Raw genomic sequence first — 22,421 nt, 5'->3', positions numbered from 1 at the left:
CCTGGTACATGTTGATTGCATATCTGTCCTATATATACTGGGTTTCTCCATTAAAATAGTCTAGATTAGAATTCAAACTTAGCAGGAAAAAAATCCCTTATTATTTCAGACAACCTTATTGCACAAAACCAATCACTAAGAAAAACAAAATATTTTGTATGAGAATATGAAGTTGCTAGTTTTACACAGCAATTAGTTTTAACAAGTGTTGGGAACTAGTATTTCTCCATATAGTGCTACACATAAAGTGTGACAATATTAAGCTTGCTTTAATTTACTTTTCTTAAGGACAGAAATACAGTAAAATTAAACAATTTCTATAATTTCTAAATTTAGGCATTTTAAGAGTATTTTGAATCTTTGAGTTATGATTTCATGTCATAAGTAAAGTTCAAATACCTCTTTAAATATAGGAAAAGTGAACATACTTTAGCATACAATTAAATGTATTGAATTCACAAAGAACCAGCAATTGCCTAGTATAAAAAAGAATTATCTTATTGTTTCAAAGGCAAATATAAATTTACCTCAAAAAGAAGAAAATTATATTACATAACTGAGCTTGTAGGTGCCATTGTATGGTCAAATGAGATTAAACAGATTATTTTTAAAGGAAGGGGACCTTCATTTTTCATTTGGAGAAATATGATGATGAGGCTGGCTCCCTGGTATTAATTCAAGCTTTGCAAAATCCAAACATGTAATACTTAAGAATTGCAAATCTTGTACCATATTTACTATACATTAAAATCTTATAGCCAAAGCAAAAATGCTTATATGAATAACTGATTTGGACTAAACATTATAAATTCATAAATTTGCTTTTGTTCTACCCTGATATAAATACTAATGGACTTTCAGTCAATTCTAACTGAAGTTTGTTTACCTCTTCCTTGCTCACTTCATCTGAACATGTCAAATAGTTACAAATATTTATATGATAACCTACTATAACTGCATCATATACAAACACTCTAAGAAAAGGGAGAACGAGAAAATTGTTTTTCTTTGACTTTAATCTCAAACTGTGACATAGACTTTGTGCTAAAAGGTTGACCTCTGAATCTCTTACATCCTCATATGTCTTTCATCTAAAAAAGAACAGTTTTTTAAATCATTTGATAAAAGCATTATTAAATTTGTATTTTCAGATTCATTTATGAGCATTGCTCTTGTAGGAGTTAATTAAGAGATGTATGTCACAGATATTCACATCTGAGCTCATATATCTGCAGGTCAATGGCAAGTTTGAAACAAAGGAATCTCACACTACACTTCCAAGTGACTGGGCCCTTCCTAAAATCCAGGAGCAAAGTGTCACATATTGGGACCAGCCAAGGCCTAGACTCACTTCCAGGACTTGCAAGATCTTTTCTGAGAGCCTGAATATATTGACAGAGAAGTTGTTGGGACTCCATATTTTTTCAGTAAGCCTCCATTTGGTGGGCATATTTTAATTAAGTAGATTGTTTAAATTAAACTTGCATGCAACAAAAATGATCCCACTCTAACAGATTTGCAGCTCTGGTCTTAGTATATTTGTAGGCTTTTCTTCCCGTTTACTAATAGGGAGGAAAAATATGTCCTTACACTTGTCAAAGGCTATTGAAGCAGCTCTGTAGAGGGGACCTGCATGGGCTTTGGGATCTGACAGGCTGAGATGTGGATTCCTGCTCCACCATTTGAACAATCTGAATGTTATTTAACATCTCAAAATTTCCTTACCTGTATAATTGGGAAAGTTACACTTCCTCACAGGATTTTTTGGAAAATTAGGAATAGTCTACGCACAGTACTGGGCACATAGTAAGCTCTCAGTAAATAGCACCTCTTGATGTTGTTTGTTTGTTTTTTGTATCTTATTTGTGTTGTTTTTGTGGTGCTCCTGGAATCCAGGGGGATGGCCAGGGATGTTGCTAAACATCTACGACGCACAGAATGGCCCTCCCTCCCCCAACAAAGAATTATCCAGCCCAAAATGGAAATCATGCTGAGGTTAAGAGACCCTGGCCCACACAACAAGCATAATAATTCTAGAGGCAGGGAAACCATAGCAACAGTCAGATTATTCATCACAAATTTCAAACTATCCACGAAGGGAATGAAGGACAGTCTTAGAAAAAAGCATAAAATAAGTACAAATAACTATTGAACAGGCTGCCTAGTAGGTGGGTGTGGGTGGGTGTGTTTGTGATTTATTTTGAGTTTGTCTTTATTTTTTTCTCAACAGTACATCCATTCTTGCTTCAGATATATATAGTGTGATGAAGTCAATGTTCTGCACCACCAATCTGGAATAAACGGTAACTTGCCCTATACAAAGAGGGCCTTCAGTAATGCCATTCATCTTCAATCCCATGAATTAGAAATCTTGGTAGAGTGTGACTACTTCAAAACCTAATCAAACTAGACACTTAAGATTAGTGTAACAAAGGTTAAAAGATCTAATGTATAAAAAGATCTAATGTTTACTTTAGTGTATAAAATTTTTATTAAAAAATGAAAGATAATCTGTGATATAATCCAAACAGAAACAGGACTAAAGTTGTTTCGGAGGCTACACCATGCAAACTAACAGTATAAAATCACTTTAGAGTTTTGTGGAATTCTTCTACTTTTGAAATACCTATGGACATTGAAAGCAACTAAACTTCTATTTCAAATCAAACTTATTCAAGCTGTTCCTCTCATCTCAATGACTTTTATTAGTGTACTATAAATTTTATATAAAAAACTTCATTTGTATTTTAAAAAATCATCACCAGTAATTCAGAAAGTCTTATTTCCCTTTTAAACCCAAGTTAATAAAATGATGTAACTCTACTGTATTTTGGTTTCTCACCTGAGGAATGATATTTTCAAACCACTGCAAAAAGCAAAAAGCCAACCCAGGGAATGTCTGGGGTGGGAGGAAGTAAAACAATGGGGATAAGAAATCAAAGTCTAGCAGTAATCGGTATTCTATTCTCTCCCAAAATTTCTTAAATGAACAATGTATGTATTCCTGTTCTCTCAGGATATAAAAAAAATGCCAGAAGATGTGCTTAATTTATAATAAGGTAATAATTTGATTTATCTTTATACTATTTAATTAATTTATTTGAAGTAGGATTTTTGAAAATCATTTGTAGGGGTAAATGTCTAATCCTGTAAATAGAAATGATAGAGATCATTTGAACTATTGAGAACGTGCATTTTCTGCTTAATTAAAAAATATATAAAAAAGAATTGGTATTATCAAAACACACTGTATCCGTCCTAGGAAAGAGAGAGACTCCAGCTCTCAGTCCACAGGCTTACAATGAAAGCCAACTGGCAGCAAGGAAAAACTCACTTAATCTTGGAGATAATGTATTTAAAAAAAAAAAAAAATTTGATACCATAGGCAAGTGTGTGGTTGAGAAATCAAGTTTGAAGACACCCAAATTCTGCTTTGTGTTTAGTTTCATAGGAACAGAGAGGATTTAAGGCTGAGCATGAAAAGAATCCTGAGTTGAAGAACTTGATACTCTAATCTTTTTAACTCAGTTACAGAATTTGGTGTGTCTGAGTTCCCAGAAACCAGTATCAGTGGTTCTTCTAAAGTCACAGCATGGCCTCAGCAAAGGCTGAAGAGGAATGATTGAAATCTACAAGGCTGTAAAGAATGTTATTGACACAGTGAATAGGAAAATCCTTGAAAAAGGTGAATTAACATCAAATGAAAGATCCTATTTTAAAGAGTAGGCCACACACTTAAGGATCTCATCAACCCAGTAAAAATAGAAATGTTATATAATTTCTTTGTCATGGTGGTAAATTCATGGATTATAGATACATAATTAATTTTAGAGAAAACTGAGAGAAGTGAGGGATTATCTTTCCAAGTTGAAATGAAGGAAGACAAGCAACCCCACTCTGTCAGAGGCAAACAGGCAAAGAGCCCGGGTTTGGGCAGATGGAGGTTGACTGCTGTGACACTCCTGTGTCCATCCCCTCACCAAGTGGTAACTGTTCCCCTACCATGTGCCAGGTACCAGGCCACATGTACTACAAAGGCAATAACACAATCCCCACCTCAAGCAGGTCACAGGCTAGTGGGAGACTGGACAAGAAAACCAATAACTAGAATCATGGACATGCTCCATGCTGCAAATATTTCCTTCAGTTCTTGATGAGATCCTGCATCCTATTTCCATCTTGTATTCACCCAACTCAGAGTATAACAGCTACTCGCATTGAAAATATTTTTTTTTAGGAATAGCTGAGGTTTAGATAAAGCTTTGTAACTGTGAAAAAGCCTGAAATCCTGTAGTTCTAACTCTTTGAGGAGGCTGTACCAGAAGCGCACAACACTGCTGTCATTGCCACTGACCTCAAACCCGGGCCAGTGGAGATGGATCTCAAAGATGAGCTGTCCAATTTGTTCAAGAACATCTTCCAGAATAAGATTTTCCAAAACTTTCCATTCTGCGCTTTCCAGATCTGCTTTGAGAACATCAATCTGTAACAAAATGATGAAATGAGATCAGCAGAGTCAATAAACATTGTTAAAAATACCACTGATATCAGGAGCATCACGGTACAGCTACCTCCCAAGAAAGCAGAATTTTTAAAATTTTAGAGTTAGAAGAAGTCTTTTTCAAATGGCCACTTATGCCATGATTTTCTAACCTCACTCGACACCAAATGTTCATATACAAATAATGAAATACCAGTCAGGAGTCAGGATGGATCCTCTTACTCTGCCCAGTGGGAATGGATGTCCAAGAAGGACATGCTGGAGTGCGTACATCACAAAGGCACGCCCACAGCCTCTCCCCAGCAACCTGTATGCTGCTCAGGGGAACCCACCACGTCCTGGCAGAATGGTGGCCTGCAGGGAGGAGCTGACAGAGGGCCACTGCCTATAGGAACCACCTCAAAAACCTCACCCCCCCCACCAACTTCATCAGGATTGGAAGCCAGGAAAAGAGTTCTCAGGTACCTGAATACTGGACTTGGAAAAAAAAAATTATTAACAGTATTCCATGATTTCTTTAAAAAGTATATACCAGTTCAGTGTTCTAAAAATTTTTTTAAATAAAACCATTCTCTGTTCATTTAATGAACACAAGTGCACATTCCAGGTGAGATGGAACATGGGAAGAAGGGTAGGATAAGAGAGATTTTGCAATTAAGTTATGAGAAGCAGCTCCTTTCTGCTGGCTTTGCACAAAATCCATTAGAATAACAGAATGCCAAATACGTCCAGAAAGCAATGAAAGCTAATCACTTACTGAGTGCTTCTATGTGCCTGGCGCTATGCTAAGTGCTTCACCTCGCAATATTCATTTCCTCCTCTCAACAGTTCTGCAAGGGTGTATCCTTATTTAAAGCTGAGAAAACCAGACTCAGGGAGTAACCCATCCTTAGTCACACAGCTGGAGAGACAGTGGTGAAATTTGAACTGAGTCTGTCTACATGGCCCATGTTCTTAACAATGACATGATGTTGAATTCCCATAAAGTACAAGAGGAAAAATGGTGAACTCAGAGTTGCTAAAGGGCTTTTGGTTTGAAAAATAAGGTGCTATTGGAGAGGGAATAAGGGTCAGTGTGTTTGTGTTATTATCAGAATCACCATTTTACGCTGGAAAGCAGAGCACTTTCCAGCTTAAAGAATCACTTTCCACATACATTATCTCAGCAAAACAGCCCTATAGGTAGGCAGGGATTTGGTAAAAATGCCTTTCTGCTGCCAAGAAATGGAGGAGGAAGTTAAAGGAGATAATCTAACCGCACTGTGGAAGGCTGGCACATTCAGACACAAAGTGGAATACTTAAGACGGAGGGAATCACTGCAATAGGGCAAACCTATAATTCCACGAGATGACAGCAAAACCCTAAACAGCTCTTCTGGAAGCTGCCAACTGAAGTCACCAATATCCTGCCCATGAAAGTGAAGTATCTTTGACTTTTTAGGAGGATGAATAAAAACCGAGACGAATCCTGCCCCAGCTTCTCCCTTCTCTAAGGGCACATCTATTTGACACATTTCTCATTTGCAGCTGAGACATTAGGCTCTCGGTGAACGATAAAATTCCTTGTGTGATTTCAGAGTTGACTGGAGGAGATGCGTAGAATTTAGATATAATTGCTCCAGGAAAATGATCTTTGCCCAGCATCCTGAGACCCTACAGGAGAGGCTTTCACTCTCTTCAACCGGATAGTACCTCCTGGTCCACCAGGGAAAGAGTGATGGTAACAACCTAAGAATATCAAGAGGCCTTAGAAACGGATAGATATCCATAAAGCAACTTTTTTTGTTTTTGGTTCAATGGTTCCAAAATCAAAGAGAAAAAGTTTTAAAAAACAAAAACAACTTTCTTTTCCAAAAGGAACTGAGCAAGGCAGGTTCCATGGGAACATACACAAGCCTGAAATAATTCTCATGAATTGGACACAGTAGAGTTAATTCTTTTTTCATCTCTGCTGCCTTGGCACATCCTTGGCTTTGTTTAATCTTTAAAGTTTAAAGCAGAATATTCCTGAATTAATTAAGCTGCCAAAAGAGACATTAAATCAAAAACTTCACAAAATTTTGTAATTTATACAGAAAATATCCAAAACTCAAAATCAACATTTGTTGTGTCAGTTCACATAGTCAAGAATTTCTTAGGTTTCTTATAGATTTATTTTTTACCATGGCTTTCTCTGAGTTTGGATATATTGAATGTGATCAATGAATCAAAGTATTAAAGGGTCAGGGTAAAGTTAATCATCTTAAAATTGACCTAAAAACTATATTTTGAAGTATAGAGAAATATATTTAACATATTTTTCCAAATATAGTTTTTAAATAAGCTATCAACCAGAAGTTATGAGCAACTGGAAAAAAAACCCAAATTATAGGCTAAGTCGTAGCAAATATATGCTTTCTTTAGAAATTCAATTTTCATTTACAAAATTCTATTCCAACTAAATTCTATTCCAACCACCCCCCCCTTTGAATTCAGTGGCTGAAAAGTCTCCTCTTCAATCAGAATTATATAGGTTGATCTAAATCATGCAGCCCAGGGGCAATAAAGTACTGAGGAGGATAAAGCTCTTTCCTGTCTTTCAGCCTTAGAGCACAAATGCCATGAATAAAACATGGTTTTCTCTTTCAGTGTGCTTTTTCTATTTCTTGTGTTTCAGAATGTTCTATTACCACAACTATTTTGCAAGTGTAATTTCCATTATTACTGCATAATGCATCCAATGTTATTGTTATTATAAGGTGCTAAACACCTCTGAATAAGATATGCCACTTTTAAGATTCTAATATCAGCTTTCAACAATCATGGCACTAAAAATCATGCAAATTATTCTATCAAAATAATCAAGTGCCAATCCTAATACAGTTAGGTTAAATGAGGTTTCTTTTTTTTTATTTGAGATTTAAATTTTCATTTTAAAATGTTTAACACACAAAAAGATAAGCAAAAGGATATAAAATTTAAGGCACTGGATCCCCATATTCACACTACCTAGTATAAGAAGTTGAATATATTAGCCCTTGTAATTCTACTGCTTGATTTCATTTCTATCTCGTCAGCCTCAGTAGTGACTCCACTATTTAAATTGGCTGTTTATCATTCCCTTTTAAAGCAAACAGCAAGAAAAAAACCTTTTACTACATACTTTTGTGTCTCTAAGAAATTTAGTAGTAATGTTGTGTATGGTCTGAAACATTAAACACATGGTATTATGCTGTATATATTTCTTGGCAGCTCCATTTAGCTCAGAGTTGTTTATGAGATTCATTCATGTTGATGCATGTAACATGCATTTTCACTGCTGTCTACTGTGTGACTATACCATGGTCTATTTATCTCTTTCCCTGTGAACGGACATTTCAGTGTTTACATGTTTTGGTACTATAAACAATGTTACCGTGGACATTTTTGTGCCTACTTCCTTGTGTACATATGCAAGAGTTTTGTTTTTGTTTTGTTTTTGTTTTCGTCTTTTTTGTTAAATCAAATTTCTTGAGAACAACTAAGTATTAGCTTTCTGTAAACTTTGTGCTGTTTTTTTAAAAATAAATTTATTTATTCATTTATTGGCTGTGTTGGGTCTTCGTTGCTGCACACGGGCTTTCTCTAGTTGCAGCAAGCGGGGCCTACTCTTCGTTGTGGTGCACGGGCTCCTCACTGCGGTGGCTTCTCTTGTTGTGGAGCACGGGCTCTAGGCGCATGGGCTTCAGTAGTTGTGGCACACGGGCTCAACAGTTGTGGCTCACGGGCTCCAGAGTGTAGGCTCAGTAATTGTGGCGCATGGGCTTAGCTGCTCCGCAGCATGTGGTATCTTCCTGGAGCAGGGATCGAAACCGTGTCCCCTGCATTGGCAGATGGATTCTTAACCACTGTACCACACAGGAAGTCCCTTCTGTAAACTTTGGAATAATTGAAGACATATTTTCAAAGAAAGTAGATGAAGCAACCTATTTGGTATAACTTCAAGGGGCACTAAAGTGGTCCTTCCATCAAAGTTATCTCCTTTTCCCTGTGCCTGAAGTATGTAATAAATCACCTTTTATAGAACTTTTTGAGGAAATGACACTTTTAAGTGGATTAAGATGAGAGGCCATCTGGCAGCTTCCTCTTCATGGGCACAAGTTTATCCTGTGTTCATCCACACAGAACTGCAGAGATGAGAGGAAAGGGGGGTAAGGTGCACTGGCATGGGTATTAGTTTGCTAGGACTGCTGTAACAAAGAACCACAGACTGTGTGGCCTCAACAACAGAAATTTATTGTCTCACAGTTCTGGAGGCTGGGAAGTCCAAGATCAAGGTATCCAACAGTGTTGATTCCTCTGAGAGCTATAAAGGGTACTCTGTTTCATGCCTCTCTCCTAAATCCTGGTGGTTTGCTGGCAACTTTTATTATTTGTTGTTTTTTTTTTTATTGGAGTATAATTGCTTTACAATGTTGTGTTAATTTCTGCTGTACAATGAAGTGAATCAACTATATGTATACCTATATCCCCTCCCTCTTGGACCTCCCTTCCACCAACCCCACCCCTCATCCCACCCATCTAGGTCATCACAGAGCACCAAACTGAGGATTTCTGTGCTTTATAGCATGTTCCTGCTAGCTATCTATTCTCTCCACAGCAGTGCATATATGTCAATCCCAATCTCCCAACGCATCCCACCCACTCCTTCCCCCTCTATGTCCACATGTCCGTTCTCTATGTCTACCTCTCTGTTCCTGCCCTGCAAATAGGTTCATTTGTACCATTTTCTAGATTCCACATATATGTGTTAATCTACGATATTTGTTTTTCTCTTTCTGGCTTACTTCACTCTGAATGACAGACTCTAGGTCCATCTTTAGCATTCCTTGGCTTCTGCATAGCTCTGATCTATGTCTTCATCTTTACACAATATTATTCCTGTGTATATGTCAAAATTTCCCCTCTTTATAAGAACACCCATCATACTGGACTAGGGACCCACCCTATATCATTATGACTTCATTTAAACTAATTACATCTGGCTTGACCCTGGCTCTATTTCCAGTTAAGATCACATTCTGAGGAACTAGGGGTTGGGACTTCAACATATGGATTTTCAGGGGACACAACAGCGTCTGAAGTAACTATTGGTATAGAACTTTGGAGACAGTATGTGTTCGGGAGCCATTTCCCGGGGCCAGTGCCTAGGGAAGGTGTCCTGTACCAGCGATCCCAGGGCCAGCAACTATCGGAGGGAATTATGGATGCTGCCCTGCCGGTCTCTACATCAGCCAACAATGACAGCTCCAATCTTGCTAAGTGTCAAACCCAAGGCAGATCAACAAGCCTCCAAACCAATTAATAGCATCCTCATGAAACCCCTTTGCTTCATTCCCTGGGTCTTTCTCAGCCACACAACCAGGTCCAGCAGGTGCAGCTTGTCTTTGGCACCCTCCTGTTCCCTAGCCTATCCTTCTCCCTCCTCTGCAACTCCCTCAGGCAGTCAACATCCTCATGCCTACAGCTCCCCACCTCAGCCTTTTCCCCTTCAAGGGGGTTCTCCAGCAGGATAGGCAGATTTTGTTACATACCTGCTGACTTTCAAGAGGGCAAAAATGGAAGCTGCAACATCTTTAAAAGCCTGGGTCTGGGACTCACCAGCACCACTTCTGCTGTATTCTATTGGCCAAAGCAAACCACAAGGCTAGCCCAGATTCAAAGGGAGATGAAATAGATGCCATTCTTGAGGGGGGAGGAGCAGCATATACAGAAAGGATGAGATGGTCATTGTTCGTGGCCATGTCTGTGGATAATTGACCCCAATGATTGAAAACAGTATTACTTTATATACAAATCCATGAGTGAATACAGTATTACCATAGACATGAGCCTTAACTGGACACAAGCAACACTCCAGGAAAAATGAAAAACAGAGCCTTTATTCATCAGAATATTACTAAAGAAGAGACATTAGGGAATTCCCTGGCAGTCCAGTGGTTAGGACTCCGTGCTTTGACTGCTGGGTGACTGGGTTCAATCCCTGGTTGGGGAACTAAGATCTCACAAGTCATGTGGCGCAGCCAAAAAAAAAAGCGGGACATTAATTAAAACATGGTGTTTTCTATTATATCTGGCTTTCCTTGGAAGTTGACAGAGAACCTGGGATATCCAATGGATTAAGGTTGACTAATAAAGAAAATTCTGAAAAGAACAAGTAAATACACGTAAGTCCTAAATATTATATTAGTCTACTAGGGCAACTGTAACAAAATACCACAGACTGAGTGGCTTAACAACAGAAATTCGTTTTCTCACTGTTCTGGAGGCTGGAAGTCCAAGATCAGAGTGTCAGTAGGTTTGGTTTCTCCAAAGGTCTCTCTCCATGGCTTACTGACAGCTGCTTCCTCACTGCACTCACATGGCCTTTCCTCTGTGTGAGCACTCCTGGTATCTCTTCCTCTTCTTACTAGGACACCAGTCCTATTGGACTAGGGCCCACTCTTACAACTTCATTTAACCTTAATTACCTCCTTAAAGGCTCTATGACCAAACAGTTGTATTGAGGGTAAGTGCTTCAATTTGTGACTTTTGGGGAGACAATTCAGTCCATAACAGACACAAAACAAGTATTTTTGCTGTACTTTATTTAGAGGCAACGAATATCTCTGCACAAAGACTTTTAAAATACAGCCCTGTTACTGCTATGGCAGCCTGGCTGCTGGAGAAAGCCAGCAGTTCTTCCTCCATGACTAAGGGCCAACTCCAGTTCTGGGTGGTAAAAATGTGAGCCACCTGATTAATTGCAGGTGTGTCATAGACACTGTGGCAGATTTTATTTTCCAAAGATGGTCTCACCATTAACTCCCATCTCACATGCTTTTCTACAATATGGCCTTGACCCTCCTCCCATCAAGAGACAAAGTTGATGTTCCCTCCCCAGGGATGGCTTCTTGGGGTGCAACCTGCACAGTCACACCAGGCCCCGTACTTAGAAGGGCTCAGTACTTGGTTTAATGGTCTGTGGTTGCTGACTTGAATTTCTTAATACATTTTGAACAAAAGACCCTACACTTTCACTTTATACTCAGCCCCACAAATTATGTGTCCTGTCCTGTGATCCTCCCCTTGAATCTTTTTGTTTGTTTGTTTGTTTTTGTTGTTTTTCTTTAAGAAATTTTATTGGGATAAAACTGACATACAATAAACTGCATATATTTAAAATGTACACTTTGATTTTTTTTTTCTTATTAGTAATGTATATATGGCAATCCCAATCTCCCAGGTCGTCCCCCCCCCCAACTTCCCCTTGAATCTTGAGGGGCTTGTGACTGGTGACTACTAAAGTCTGATAGAAGTGACTCCAGGTGACATCCAAACACAGGCCATAAAGGTGATGTAGCTTCTCCTTTGCTCACTGGTACTCTTTCTCTTGAAAACTTTAGCCACCATGCAAGGTGTCCAAGTGCCCTGAGGCCACCATGCTACAAGTCCAAACTAGCCCTTGCAGAGAGACTATATGAAGAGACTCGGAATCAGTATGAAGAGAGTGGTGCCTGGCTGACCCCAGTTGCTCCAGCCATCATCTGACTGCAACCCAATCAGAGACCCTGAGCCAGAATTGCCCAGAAAAGCCCTTCCCAAACACTGACCCCCAGACACTGGGAGAGATAATAAAATGATCAATTGCTGTTGTTTTAAGAAACTGAAGTTTTGAGGGTGACTCCTTATGTAGCAGGAGATACTAGAACAGAGACCAAGTGCTGTTTATGCAAATATTTTGAAACGCTAAAAGTTACTTGTATAGTGTCAAATACTATATGTTCCAAAGCTGTGATTTCTAGAAATTAATGTATATTTAACCAAAGAAATTTTCTTATTAAAAAACCATTATAAAAAACATTATTTAAAAATTAAAGCTACAGATAAGTAAAAAGAAAAGGAATTAAGATACTCATGATCTAGAGTTTAAAAGCAGTTAACATGAACACCTGGTATATTTCTTGCTTAACATTTTCCTTTGCCTTAAACACACACACACACACACACACACACACACACACACACACACGCACACAGGTTACAACCTATTTGGGCATAATTCAAATACGCATGTTGTTTATAAAATTAGAATTATACTGTTTTCAAATTTGCTTTTTAATGTAACAGACCATGAATATTTTTCCAGGCCAATAAATTTTCACCTAAAATGTTCTCTCAAATAACATCCCTGGGAGCTTTCATAAGGATGTGATGGAGGTGAGTGAGGTAGTGAGTGAGGGAGTTGCTGGGGAGGCCCCAGACCTTCCACCTCGATTCAACAGGAGCAGCTCCCATTTTCTCTCTTTTATATGTTTGGAATCCCTTGCAAATTTTTGCTTGACAAAGATCTTTCCTGCTTAAGAAAAAAAAAAATTTGGAAGCCTCCATCTACGACTTGTTTTTTTTAACGACTTTTATATTGGTTTAATTTACTTAACCAAATCCCCCTTCTAATAGTCACTAAGGTTTTTTCCAATTGGATGATGTTACAACCAATGTGTTCAAACAACTTGCAGCTAAATATTTAAGTGTGTTCGATTCTTTCCTTAGAATAAGAACACTCTCAGAAGTGGAGCAGCAGGTTCAAAGCATAGGCACAGTTTACACCTTTAATAATTTTACTAACCAGTAGCCCTTTCCTATCCCGGCTCTTGAGAAACTGAGGACAAACCAGGTTGCGCTAAGGCTGAGAGCCCATGTGGACACACTACAAACGCCTCCTCCATTATCAGCCCAGTCTACGCTCGCTTGTTTTCTTACCCTGAAGCCACACGACACCCTGGAACATTTCTAAACGGACCTATGCCTTTATGTCCCAGCGATTCGCTAGATAAGAAAAAAACCTGCACGCCATTTAAAGAAAGAGAGAACAAGACAAATCAATTTTAAGTACATATTAACTGTCTTTATATAACTTTTTATTTAAAATATTTTAATAAAAAATGCTTTATCTATTGTTCTATATTAAACTTTTAAAGGAAATAGATTCTTTTTTCCACCCAGAAAATGTGTATTAAAGCTTCAAACTGGCTATTACCCTCCCTTATAAAGCTAACTAATTATTATATTAATCAAAATTCCTGGCTAAGAGCAAAAACTACATAACACCAATGAAATGTCATTGCTAACCATACAGCTTATCAATTAACACAGAACAAGGGATTTCCTATTCATGCCGAAACTGACCTTCAAACACAGCTATTCACCTCAATATGGGCCAGAATTTTTGCCTCTGGTTTTGAGGCCAGAGTCACATACTATATATATGGCATTTACAGATATATCTCACATTTTATAAAAGGTAGATTCCTGGAAAAGAGTATGGAAATTGAGTTTTGTAATTAGGCTCTATTTTTAAAAAAAATATTTGACCAATCATCGAGCTATTTATAAATATTCTAAAATTAATTTATCATCAATTACCTACCACCCCGACAGTATATGCTACATTCATTCTCCATATTCATTATGGTTTAGGTCAATATTCAGTCACAATTTTAAAATTATTTTATCAATACAACTTCTTCCTGGCTTTAATTTAATTATGAAAAGTTGTTATTTACTGATTAAAGCAAAGTAAAGCCAGGCCTTTACATAATTTTACACATCTGCTTAAAGCAAGATATATCTGCACCAACAAAATTAAAAGCTGAACACATTAGAAAGAGGATCTTGTGTTTGTAGAAAAATAGAAGAAATTAATCTATCTTAAATGAACAAGCAGATTAAAAGGGTCTTTAAGAGACTTAGACTTTAAACACACTAAGTCAGGCCCAATTATCACTGTTGGCTAGCAGAAATGTAACATTACAGGATTTTTGCTGACACTAAGGGAAGGGAGATGAGACTTGCCTTGCATCGTATGGAAAAATGAAGCGTCACTCTAAACTAATGTAAGACCAATGCTGAACTAATAATAAATGAAAATAATTTTTATATAGTAATCAGCTCACGGAAGTGACCTCTGCAGGGAGCAATACTCTGTAAATGAATTTTAAAGGAATTAAGGGAAACATTTAGAAAGACTTTTTTTTTTTGGCCAAATTTCTAGCCTATTCCAAAGGAGCTAACCTGAAGCTGCTGGACAAGAACCTTCCGTGCCGGGTGAGGTCATATAAAATGTAGCCCCGGAAACCTAGGTTAGGGACAGGAAATGGGTGAGCTGATGACAAGTCAGGAAGTCAGCAGGGCTACTGGTGACATGCAATAGCGAGGAACCAAGCAGGGCAAATTTAGGCAGTACTGAGGGGACAGCAAGTTACCTGACCCAGGGCAGCCAGGCAGCACCAAGGACAGCAACAGGCAACGGCTTTAATCTCCACCACCACAAGCTCTATTGGACAGTGTTGCTCAGAGCATCACATGCATCAGAAGCAGCTGGTGGGCTTGTGAACAAACAGGGACTGGTTCAGTGGATCTGGAGTAGGGCCTGAGTATTTGCATTTTTACCAGGAGCCCAGCTGATGATGATGTTACTGGTCCAAGGATGACACTTTGAGAACCACTGGACCACACTTTGAGAATCACTGAACTTGGCTGATGACACTGAGTGAGCTTTTTATGGTGTGTTTGCAAAGGACTCGGCCTCAGCACAGGCTGGGTTCTCCCCCTTCTCATAAGCAGATGCAGAAAGTATCTACACACTGGCCTGGGAAGGTATATGGTGGTTTTCCAACACTAGTTGTTTTCTTAACTAGGTTACAGTTAGGTCAGGGGTTCCTAAACACATCACCAAGGCATTGGTGGGCCTTCTACTCCTTGAAACTGTGTACAAAAAAATGTGTGTTTATGCCCTTCAGCACTTTTCTAAGAAAACTGTAGCCCCTGGGACCTTGGCTCTGGGACCAATTGCTTTATCCCGTGGGTCTAGGGCAGGTTGTTTAGCCTCTAGTGACTCAGGGGAAAACAACAGGACTCCTACCACAAGGCTTTCTTGAGACTAAAGGAGAAATGCATGTAACTCATCATGTACAGCACCTAACACAGAGTATGTGCTCCATTGGTGTTAGCTATTATTTTCATCAATTCTCAATGTGGTCCATAACCCCTTCACACATCCCCTCAGTTAACATTATCTTTTTTAAGCTAATATTAAAATGTGCCTTCTCTGCACCAGAGCAACTGTGTTTGGGGAGATGACTCAGGGGAAGAATTAAAATTTGGTGTAGGAAATATACAGAGGTATTTCAAACATGATAATCAAGAATCATCTCCATACAGCACATTGGCAGGTGAAATTGAAAACAGTTTCTTCAACTGCATTTCCATCTGACAAGAGGCAAAAGAGGTATAATCCCTATGCCCTAGACTGGACTGTAAGCTCCATGAAGCTTATTGACTTATTTATTTCTGAATCCCCAGCTTCTAGTCCACTGCCAGGCATTATCAAAACTAGTTGATAGGTAGGTGGATGGACAAATGAATAGATGGACAGGTAGATAGATGGGTGAATGGAGAGATGGTTAAATGGACCTCCCAGGATTCAGGTTCTGGAAGATTAGAGCAAGTAGGGATATGTGAACATCTGGTCCAACTTCCTCATTTTCTAGACAAGGAAAACTGAGCCCTAAAAGGTTAAATGATTTGCCCAAGATCACAAATCCATTAACCAGTGGCAGATATTCTACATCTCAAACATCACTCTCTGCTCTGAGTCTTAGATACACATACACACAGACACACAGACACATTCATCAAACATTAATACAGCTTTGAGATGAGTCTACAACTCTAGGTTTTATTTTCCTTGAGACTTAAAGACTAGTGAACTGTTTTATTTAATGACTGCTACAATATTTGAGAAAGAAGCAGGATTCCTTTCCTCTCTCAATATTCCTCTCTGCCAAGAATCACTTTGTACCCAGAGAAGCACAATCTGGCATTTTCTAAATTTACTTCTGATCAATACCAGCTCACCACTAAGTACATTAATACAAATTCAGATCCTATAAAATGTTTTTCTCTTAGTAGAGAAAAATAGCAACATATACTATTGTTTAGTTTAAAGGGAAATGTAGCATGGCAGAGGTATCATTTGCCCACATATCCATTCCTTCTTCTTTCTCAATAATGAAACCCTAATTTCTATCTGGTCACATTGCTGTCCAGATAAAAGACTGTATTTCCTAGTCTCTCTTATGGCTGTGTGGCCATGTGACTAAAATCTGACCAATGAGATAAAAGTAAAAGTGTCGTATGGGATTTCCAGAAAGTTTGCTTAAAGGAAAGGCTGTAATTAGTGCTTCCTTCATCCCTTTGCCTGGAGTGAGAATGTGATGGTTGGAGCTGCAGCAGCAATACAGGACCATGAGGAGAAGGATTACACCCTAAGAAGAAAGAAGAGCTGGATGAAGCGTGGATCCCTGATGACTGTGGAGTCTCACTACACAAGATTGTACTACCTACCTCTAGACTTCTCTTATGTGAGAGGAAGAAATTTTTCCTACTGTTTAAGCCACTAGAATTTTTTTCACGTGTAAGTCAACCTAATCTTAAATACATTCAACATATTCTAGTATTCTTAGCTGCTGATAAAGAGCGATGTCCCTGTTGAAAAATTTATTTAGAGTTGAATACTTCTGATACATCTTTGAAGAAGTATCAATAGTTAGAGGCAGTGAAACAGACCAACAACCCATGCCTGTTGGAAGTTAATTTATTCAGCACTTCCTGAATTGATAAGCAACTTTCTAATTCTGGAATCACTACTCTTCCTCTAGATTCTCTAGATATTTCCTTCTTGCCTTCTCCTCCTTTGCTCAAAAACCATGGCAATTCCTCTCCTTCCAGAATTCTCATGACCATCACACTGCACTCTACCTTCCTCTCATAGCCCAGAAATTTACAATGCGTTAACAAAATGGATTGCAAAATCACATTTGGTCCATTCCTTTAGCCTGAAAAATCTAGGTTTGAGGCATCATGTTAATGAAATTAGTACTATTCTTTATCTATTCCACACATTTGAAGTTCTAATATACGCTTAAGAAGCCAGATACTGACTTATTATTTTGATCATTCGATGAAATCTACACATTTGTATATTTTTATTGAAAGCACAGGTGCTTTTTCTTGAAGAAGCAAAGCAAAATTCAGTCAGGCCTCAAGTGGAACAAAAAAATAAGGATATCTTTAGTCTTATAATGCTACCATAACAACATTCACTTTAGGCAATTTCAAGTTGAATGTGTCAAGTCTTTCACCTGCAAAACAAATGTGACTTATAATTGGGGTATATCCAGGTTTTGTGAAACTTGAAGCTTATTTAATTTGAGGACCTTTTTAAGAAAAAGAATACAAAATTACAAACACAGAATTAGGTAAAATCACTTCTGCTTATAATCAAGACATATGTACATGTCCCAACTCAGGAGAAAAGAGAGGATTAAGTGATAGCAAACTATAAACAGATGTGTGGCTAAAAGCCAAAAAATAAGGGAAAAAATGAAAGAAGCTTTTAAAAAACCTACAAAAAAGAAATTCAAACAGTACCAGTTTTGAACCTCCTGTGAAATTTATGTAGTAATTGCAATGAGGGGAGAAAAAACCTTATATACAGAAATATCAGTGCCAACTATCATGTATGGAAATTACCCATAAAATACCCAAAGAAATCTGCTAGATATTCAGGTATAGACTGTATCTAAAGCCTCATCTTAGGGAAAATGTCAAGACAATGACATAGAAATAACCACTCGTTGGTTCTCACTGAATATTATTTAAAAGGCCCTACCATTAGCTTTAGATGTGGCGTCCCTCAGAACACTCCTTTTTATCTTATGCCTACTTGTGATTAAAAAAGTTAATAACCAACTTTAATTAAGCACTTGCTATGTGCCCACCCAAGCAGCATGCTAAGCACTTTTCATGCAATGCCTCTAATTCACCCCCCAACAAACAAATGAAATAAATGTTTAATTATCTTCATGTTACAGATGAGGAAACTGAGGCCTAGGTATGTCACACAACTTGTAAGAGGTGAAGCCAAAGCCAAATCCAAGCAGTTTCCATAGAAACCTGAGATACAGAGAAGGTAACCAACCAACCCAGGTCACACAGCTATTTTTTCTTAAATTTTATTTATTATTTATTTATTTATTTTTATTGGCGGCGTTGGGTCTTTGTTGCTCCACACAGGCTTTCTGTAGTTGCAGAGAGCGGGGGCTACTCTTCACTTCAGTGCGCAGGCTTCTTATTGCTATGGCTTCTCTTGTTGTGAAGCACGGGCTCTAGGCACTCGGGCTTCAGTAGTTGCAGTGCGTGGACTTAGTAGTTGTGATTCACGGGCTTAGCTGCTCCGCAGCATGTGGGATCTTCCTGGACCAGGCCTCAAACCCACGTCCCCTGCACTGGCAGGCAGATTCTTAGCCACTGCGCCACCAGGGAAGCCTCACACAGCTATTAAGTGGTAGAACCAGGGAACTAACTGATTGTGACATCAGAACAGGCATTACTACACCATGTTCTTATACCCTCACAATATTAAGGAAACCAAGCACAAAATATGATATTGTGGAGGGTTTCTGGATTTACAGTTCCCTTAACAGAAATGACAGACGGGGGAAAACAAATATGGGGCGCTTATCAATCTAGTACATCTTTGTTGAGTTCCTATGTTTATTAATCTAATATGTCTTTGTTAAGCTCCTAGCATGTGCATGGCCCCCTTGTTGCCATTCTTGGGGGTAAAAGGCAGCAATTAGGCTTGTCTTTAGATAAAGCATCCACATTTTAGCAGTTGTATCAACAGCTTATTTTACCATTGGAACTAGTGCCTTCTCCCCTTTGTTCCATGTACTTTTTCTAGAATAATAACAGTGTCACTATATTCATTTCATAACTTTTGCATGAGCAAAAGGCAAAACTTGGGACTGGGACATTTTCTTTTCCAAGTCATGCTTTAAAAAGTTCCATACAAAGTAATATAAATACATAATAAGAAGAAAACCACCATTTGCATCTGTGGAGGCTGGAACAATGGCCACAAGACTCCTGTTCCTGCCAAAGGATGATCATCTTTGGAAATCACCCAAATCTATACACTTCTAACTGAATCAAAGAGATCAATACATAAAACAGATTTTTAAGCCTGTGCGTTGGCGCAGAAGAGAGAGAGTGGAAGTAATCAAGGAAGTTGTATGAGTTGTCAACCAAGGGACTTCATCATCTTGCTTCATTTCAGTGGTAGCTGTTTTTATAATTTTTAAATTGAGGTTCCCAGGATTCTCTCTCCTCTTATTCACCCTCTTTTTTTTTTTAAAGGAGGTTCAGCCATGAGGCAATGCAGTTTTATTGGAGCTAGAGGAGTTTTTCAAATGGCATTTTCCCAACAGAAACAAAAGGAAGGATGCTGTTTCCCTAACGTTCATACACCACTTGTGGAGCTCGGTGCCCAGTCCATTGTTAACCTGTTACCATGAACACCTTCCCTAAAATGGATGCTCTATATTTCAGTGAGTGGGTGGTTTCAGGCAGACATATGTCAGGCACCAAAGATAGCTCTGAATCATGTCAAGTAGTATGACAGCCTACTGGCTACTTCCTTACTGTATTAATAACATGTAAACTTCCTGAAATGCCAAACTCTTACAAGACATTTGACTTAGCAAGTTTAAATTCTGTCAGTTACTAGTGATCCTCATACCAGTGTTTTCCATAAATGTCTAAATGGAGATAAATGTGTTCTAATTGTCGTTTCTCATGGGAGGAAGAAAAGCAGTACCATCTTGCTTCTTCTGAAATGAGTTGCCAAATTTGGTTGAGTTCCTTAGTAACTGGATGTTTAACTAATGAATTCATGCAGAAAACAGCTTCCTAATGTCTTTAGTTACGAGCATACATCTTTAAATTGTTGTTTTAAGAAAACTGAGAGTGATGAATTGTATCAGTTGTGAGCTCCTTGATCTATGTGCTAGAAATGATCAACCAGATACACATTTGAAATTGAAGAAAAAAATTTACAGGAAAGGATCAAAAAAAAGAGAGTCCATAGCTCATTATAAAATGTCTACAGTCCATATATTTTTGAAGTCAATTCTCAGTTATCTATGGAGTAATTTTAAAACCCACATTCAAAAGCAGTTATAAGTGCACACTTCATAGCTAAATATCAAATATTTATTTTGAGTTATCTACAATTTGGATTAGCCAGCTCCCTGGAGGAAAATAATAAATGGTTGATAGTGCAAAACCAGCTTTCATTATTTGTGGGCAATGTGACTTATTTTTATTTTCTTCATAGACAAAAATCCAGTTCAAATTTGTTTATAGCAAGCCCCAGAGCAACTTTTAGATGTTTTAGTAGAGAATATTTCTTTTAAAATGAATTATTAAATAGAGTTTTTAAAGTGTTTTGTGTTGTACCTTTAATTTTGTTGCAGTGAGATTTGATTTCTTTTTTTCAAAAATAAATTTATGGTTCTGAAAATGCAACTGGGAGACAGAAATGTATAAAACAAAAAGGAAAAGTTCCTTATTCCTGCCCACATTTTACATTTAGGTAAAGACTGATAGATGTGAGAGCTCTTGTGAAGATGCCAAGGCTGACTGATGTCACCTTCACCAACACTGGCTCTTATCAATCTTTTTAATACTTGCTTGCCCAATATTTCTAATGAACTGTGCCTACTCTCAAGAGATCACAGACTTGAATTCTCCATCTTCTGCAATGTTTCCAGAATTATCTACCTGATTTAAAACCCAATTATTTAACTCCCTTGTTTCAGGGCCTCTGCTGGCTCCCTGCACCTATAAAACGAAATCCAAACAACTTGACAGGGATCACCAGGTCCCTCACAATCTGGACCTAACCTCGTTTTTTTTTTCTTTTTTTTTGCCTCATGTCCTTGTTCTCTCCACAGATCACTTTTTGTGCCAGCCATGCTGAATTATTTTACCTTTTTGCAATTCACATTTCTCTTTCTCAAGTCTCCACCCTTGCAGTTTCTATTTCCCCTCCCTCCTCCCTCTGAGAACACCCCCACTCAACTTCCAAGAGCAAGCTGAAATATAACCTCTTCTGTGATATCTCCCTGACGCCCCCACAAAAAGGAGCTGTACTTCTCTTCTGCTTCTCTTGCATTAGTACTTAGTATATTTCTAGATAATTTTTGCACAAATGTTTGTCTTCCCCTACAAACCGTGATGTTTTTGAGGGCAAGAACCCTCATCATTGCTGCCTTTCATTGGTTGAGTTCCTGATTTATAGGAGAGCCTCAGAAAGGATTTACTGAACAACTACAAAGTGTTCAATAGTATCCAGCCAAAGTAAACAACAACAACAACAAAAATCCATGCTCTCCTCTTTGTCTGTGGCATGAAATACGAAATATTTCGGAGTGCATAGCACACAACAAGCATTAACAACCTATAGTTCCCCTGCATAAGGAAAGCATGCTAAGAAACTGCTGGTGGGCACCTCCACAGCCTCAACTGAAATGACCAAGGAGGAAATCTGTACCTGAGTGTTTCTCCTTCTCATCCTCCTTCTGCCTTCGTCTCTCACCTCCTGTGACGTCACACCCACAGCATTCACTCTCAGATGCCCTCTGACTGGACAAAGCTCTTTATTACAGAACGTTCACCAAATGTTCACAAAAATTTCCTACCTTCCATCTCAGCCAACTTCCACTCCCTCAGCCAAGTATTATGAGACACCTACTCGAGAAACAAATAAGATTATATGATTTAAGTAGCTGATGTTCAGGCAAGAATAAGTTCAATCTTCCAGAGAGGGATACCTTTTTAAGGGATTAGCTAATTAACTCAAATGAATCTAACCAGCAGAATGTACTGAAGAGAGATTTTTATTGGAAGGCATTCCCGAAGTCCTTTTGACTTTCTGGATCACTAGACCCCACCAGCCCCAAGATGGAAGAGATGGTGTCAGCAACCAGACCCCTTATTTCTGAAAGGTTGTCCA

The 22,421-nt window shown here is 38.4% G+C and overlaps 1 protein-coding gene across 1 annotated transcript in view; it reads right to left on the bottom strand.

Moving 5' to 3' along the window:
- Nucleotides 1–1,601: 1,601 nt before the first annotated feature.
- Nucleotides 1,602–22,421, bottom strand: part of METTL24 (methyltransferase like 24) — a 112,665-nt gene continuing 91,845 nt past the window's right edge. Inside the window, exon 5 of the mRNA XM_057740178.1 lies at nt 1,602–4,483. Within this exon, the coding sequence (XP_057596161.1) occupies nt 4,169–4,483 (315 nt within the window). The 3' untranslated portion in view covers nt 1,602–4,168. The remainder of the gene's footprint in view (nt 4,484–22,421) is intronic.

Source organism: Hippopotamus amphibius, chromosome 6, assembly GCF_030028045.1.
Source record: "Hippopotamus amphibius kiboko isolate mHipAmp2 chromosome 6, mHipAmp2.hap2, whole genome shotgun sequence".
Taxonomy (NCBI): domain Eukaryota; kingdom Metazoa; phylum Chordata; class Mammalia; order Artiodactyla; family Hippopotamidae; genus Hippopotamus; species Hippopotamus amphibius.
The sequence above is the reverse complement of the archived record's forward strand: the minus strand, read 5'-3'. Positions and strand labels throughout refer to the sequence as shown.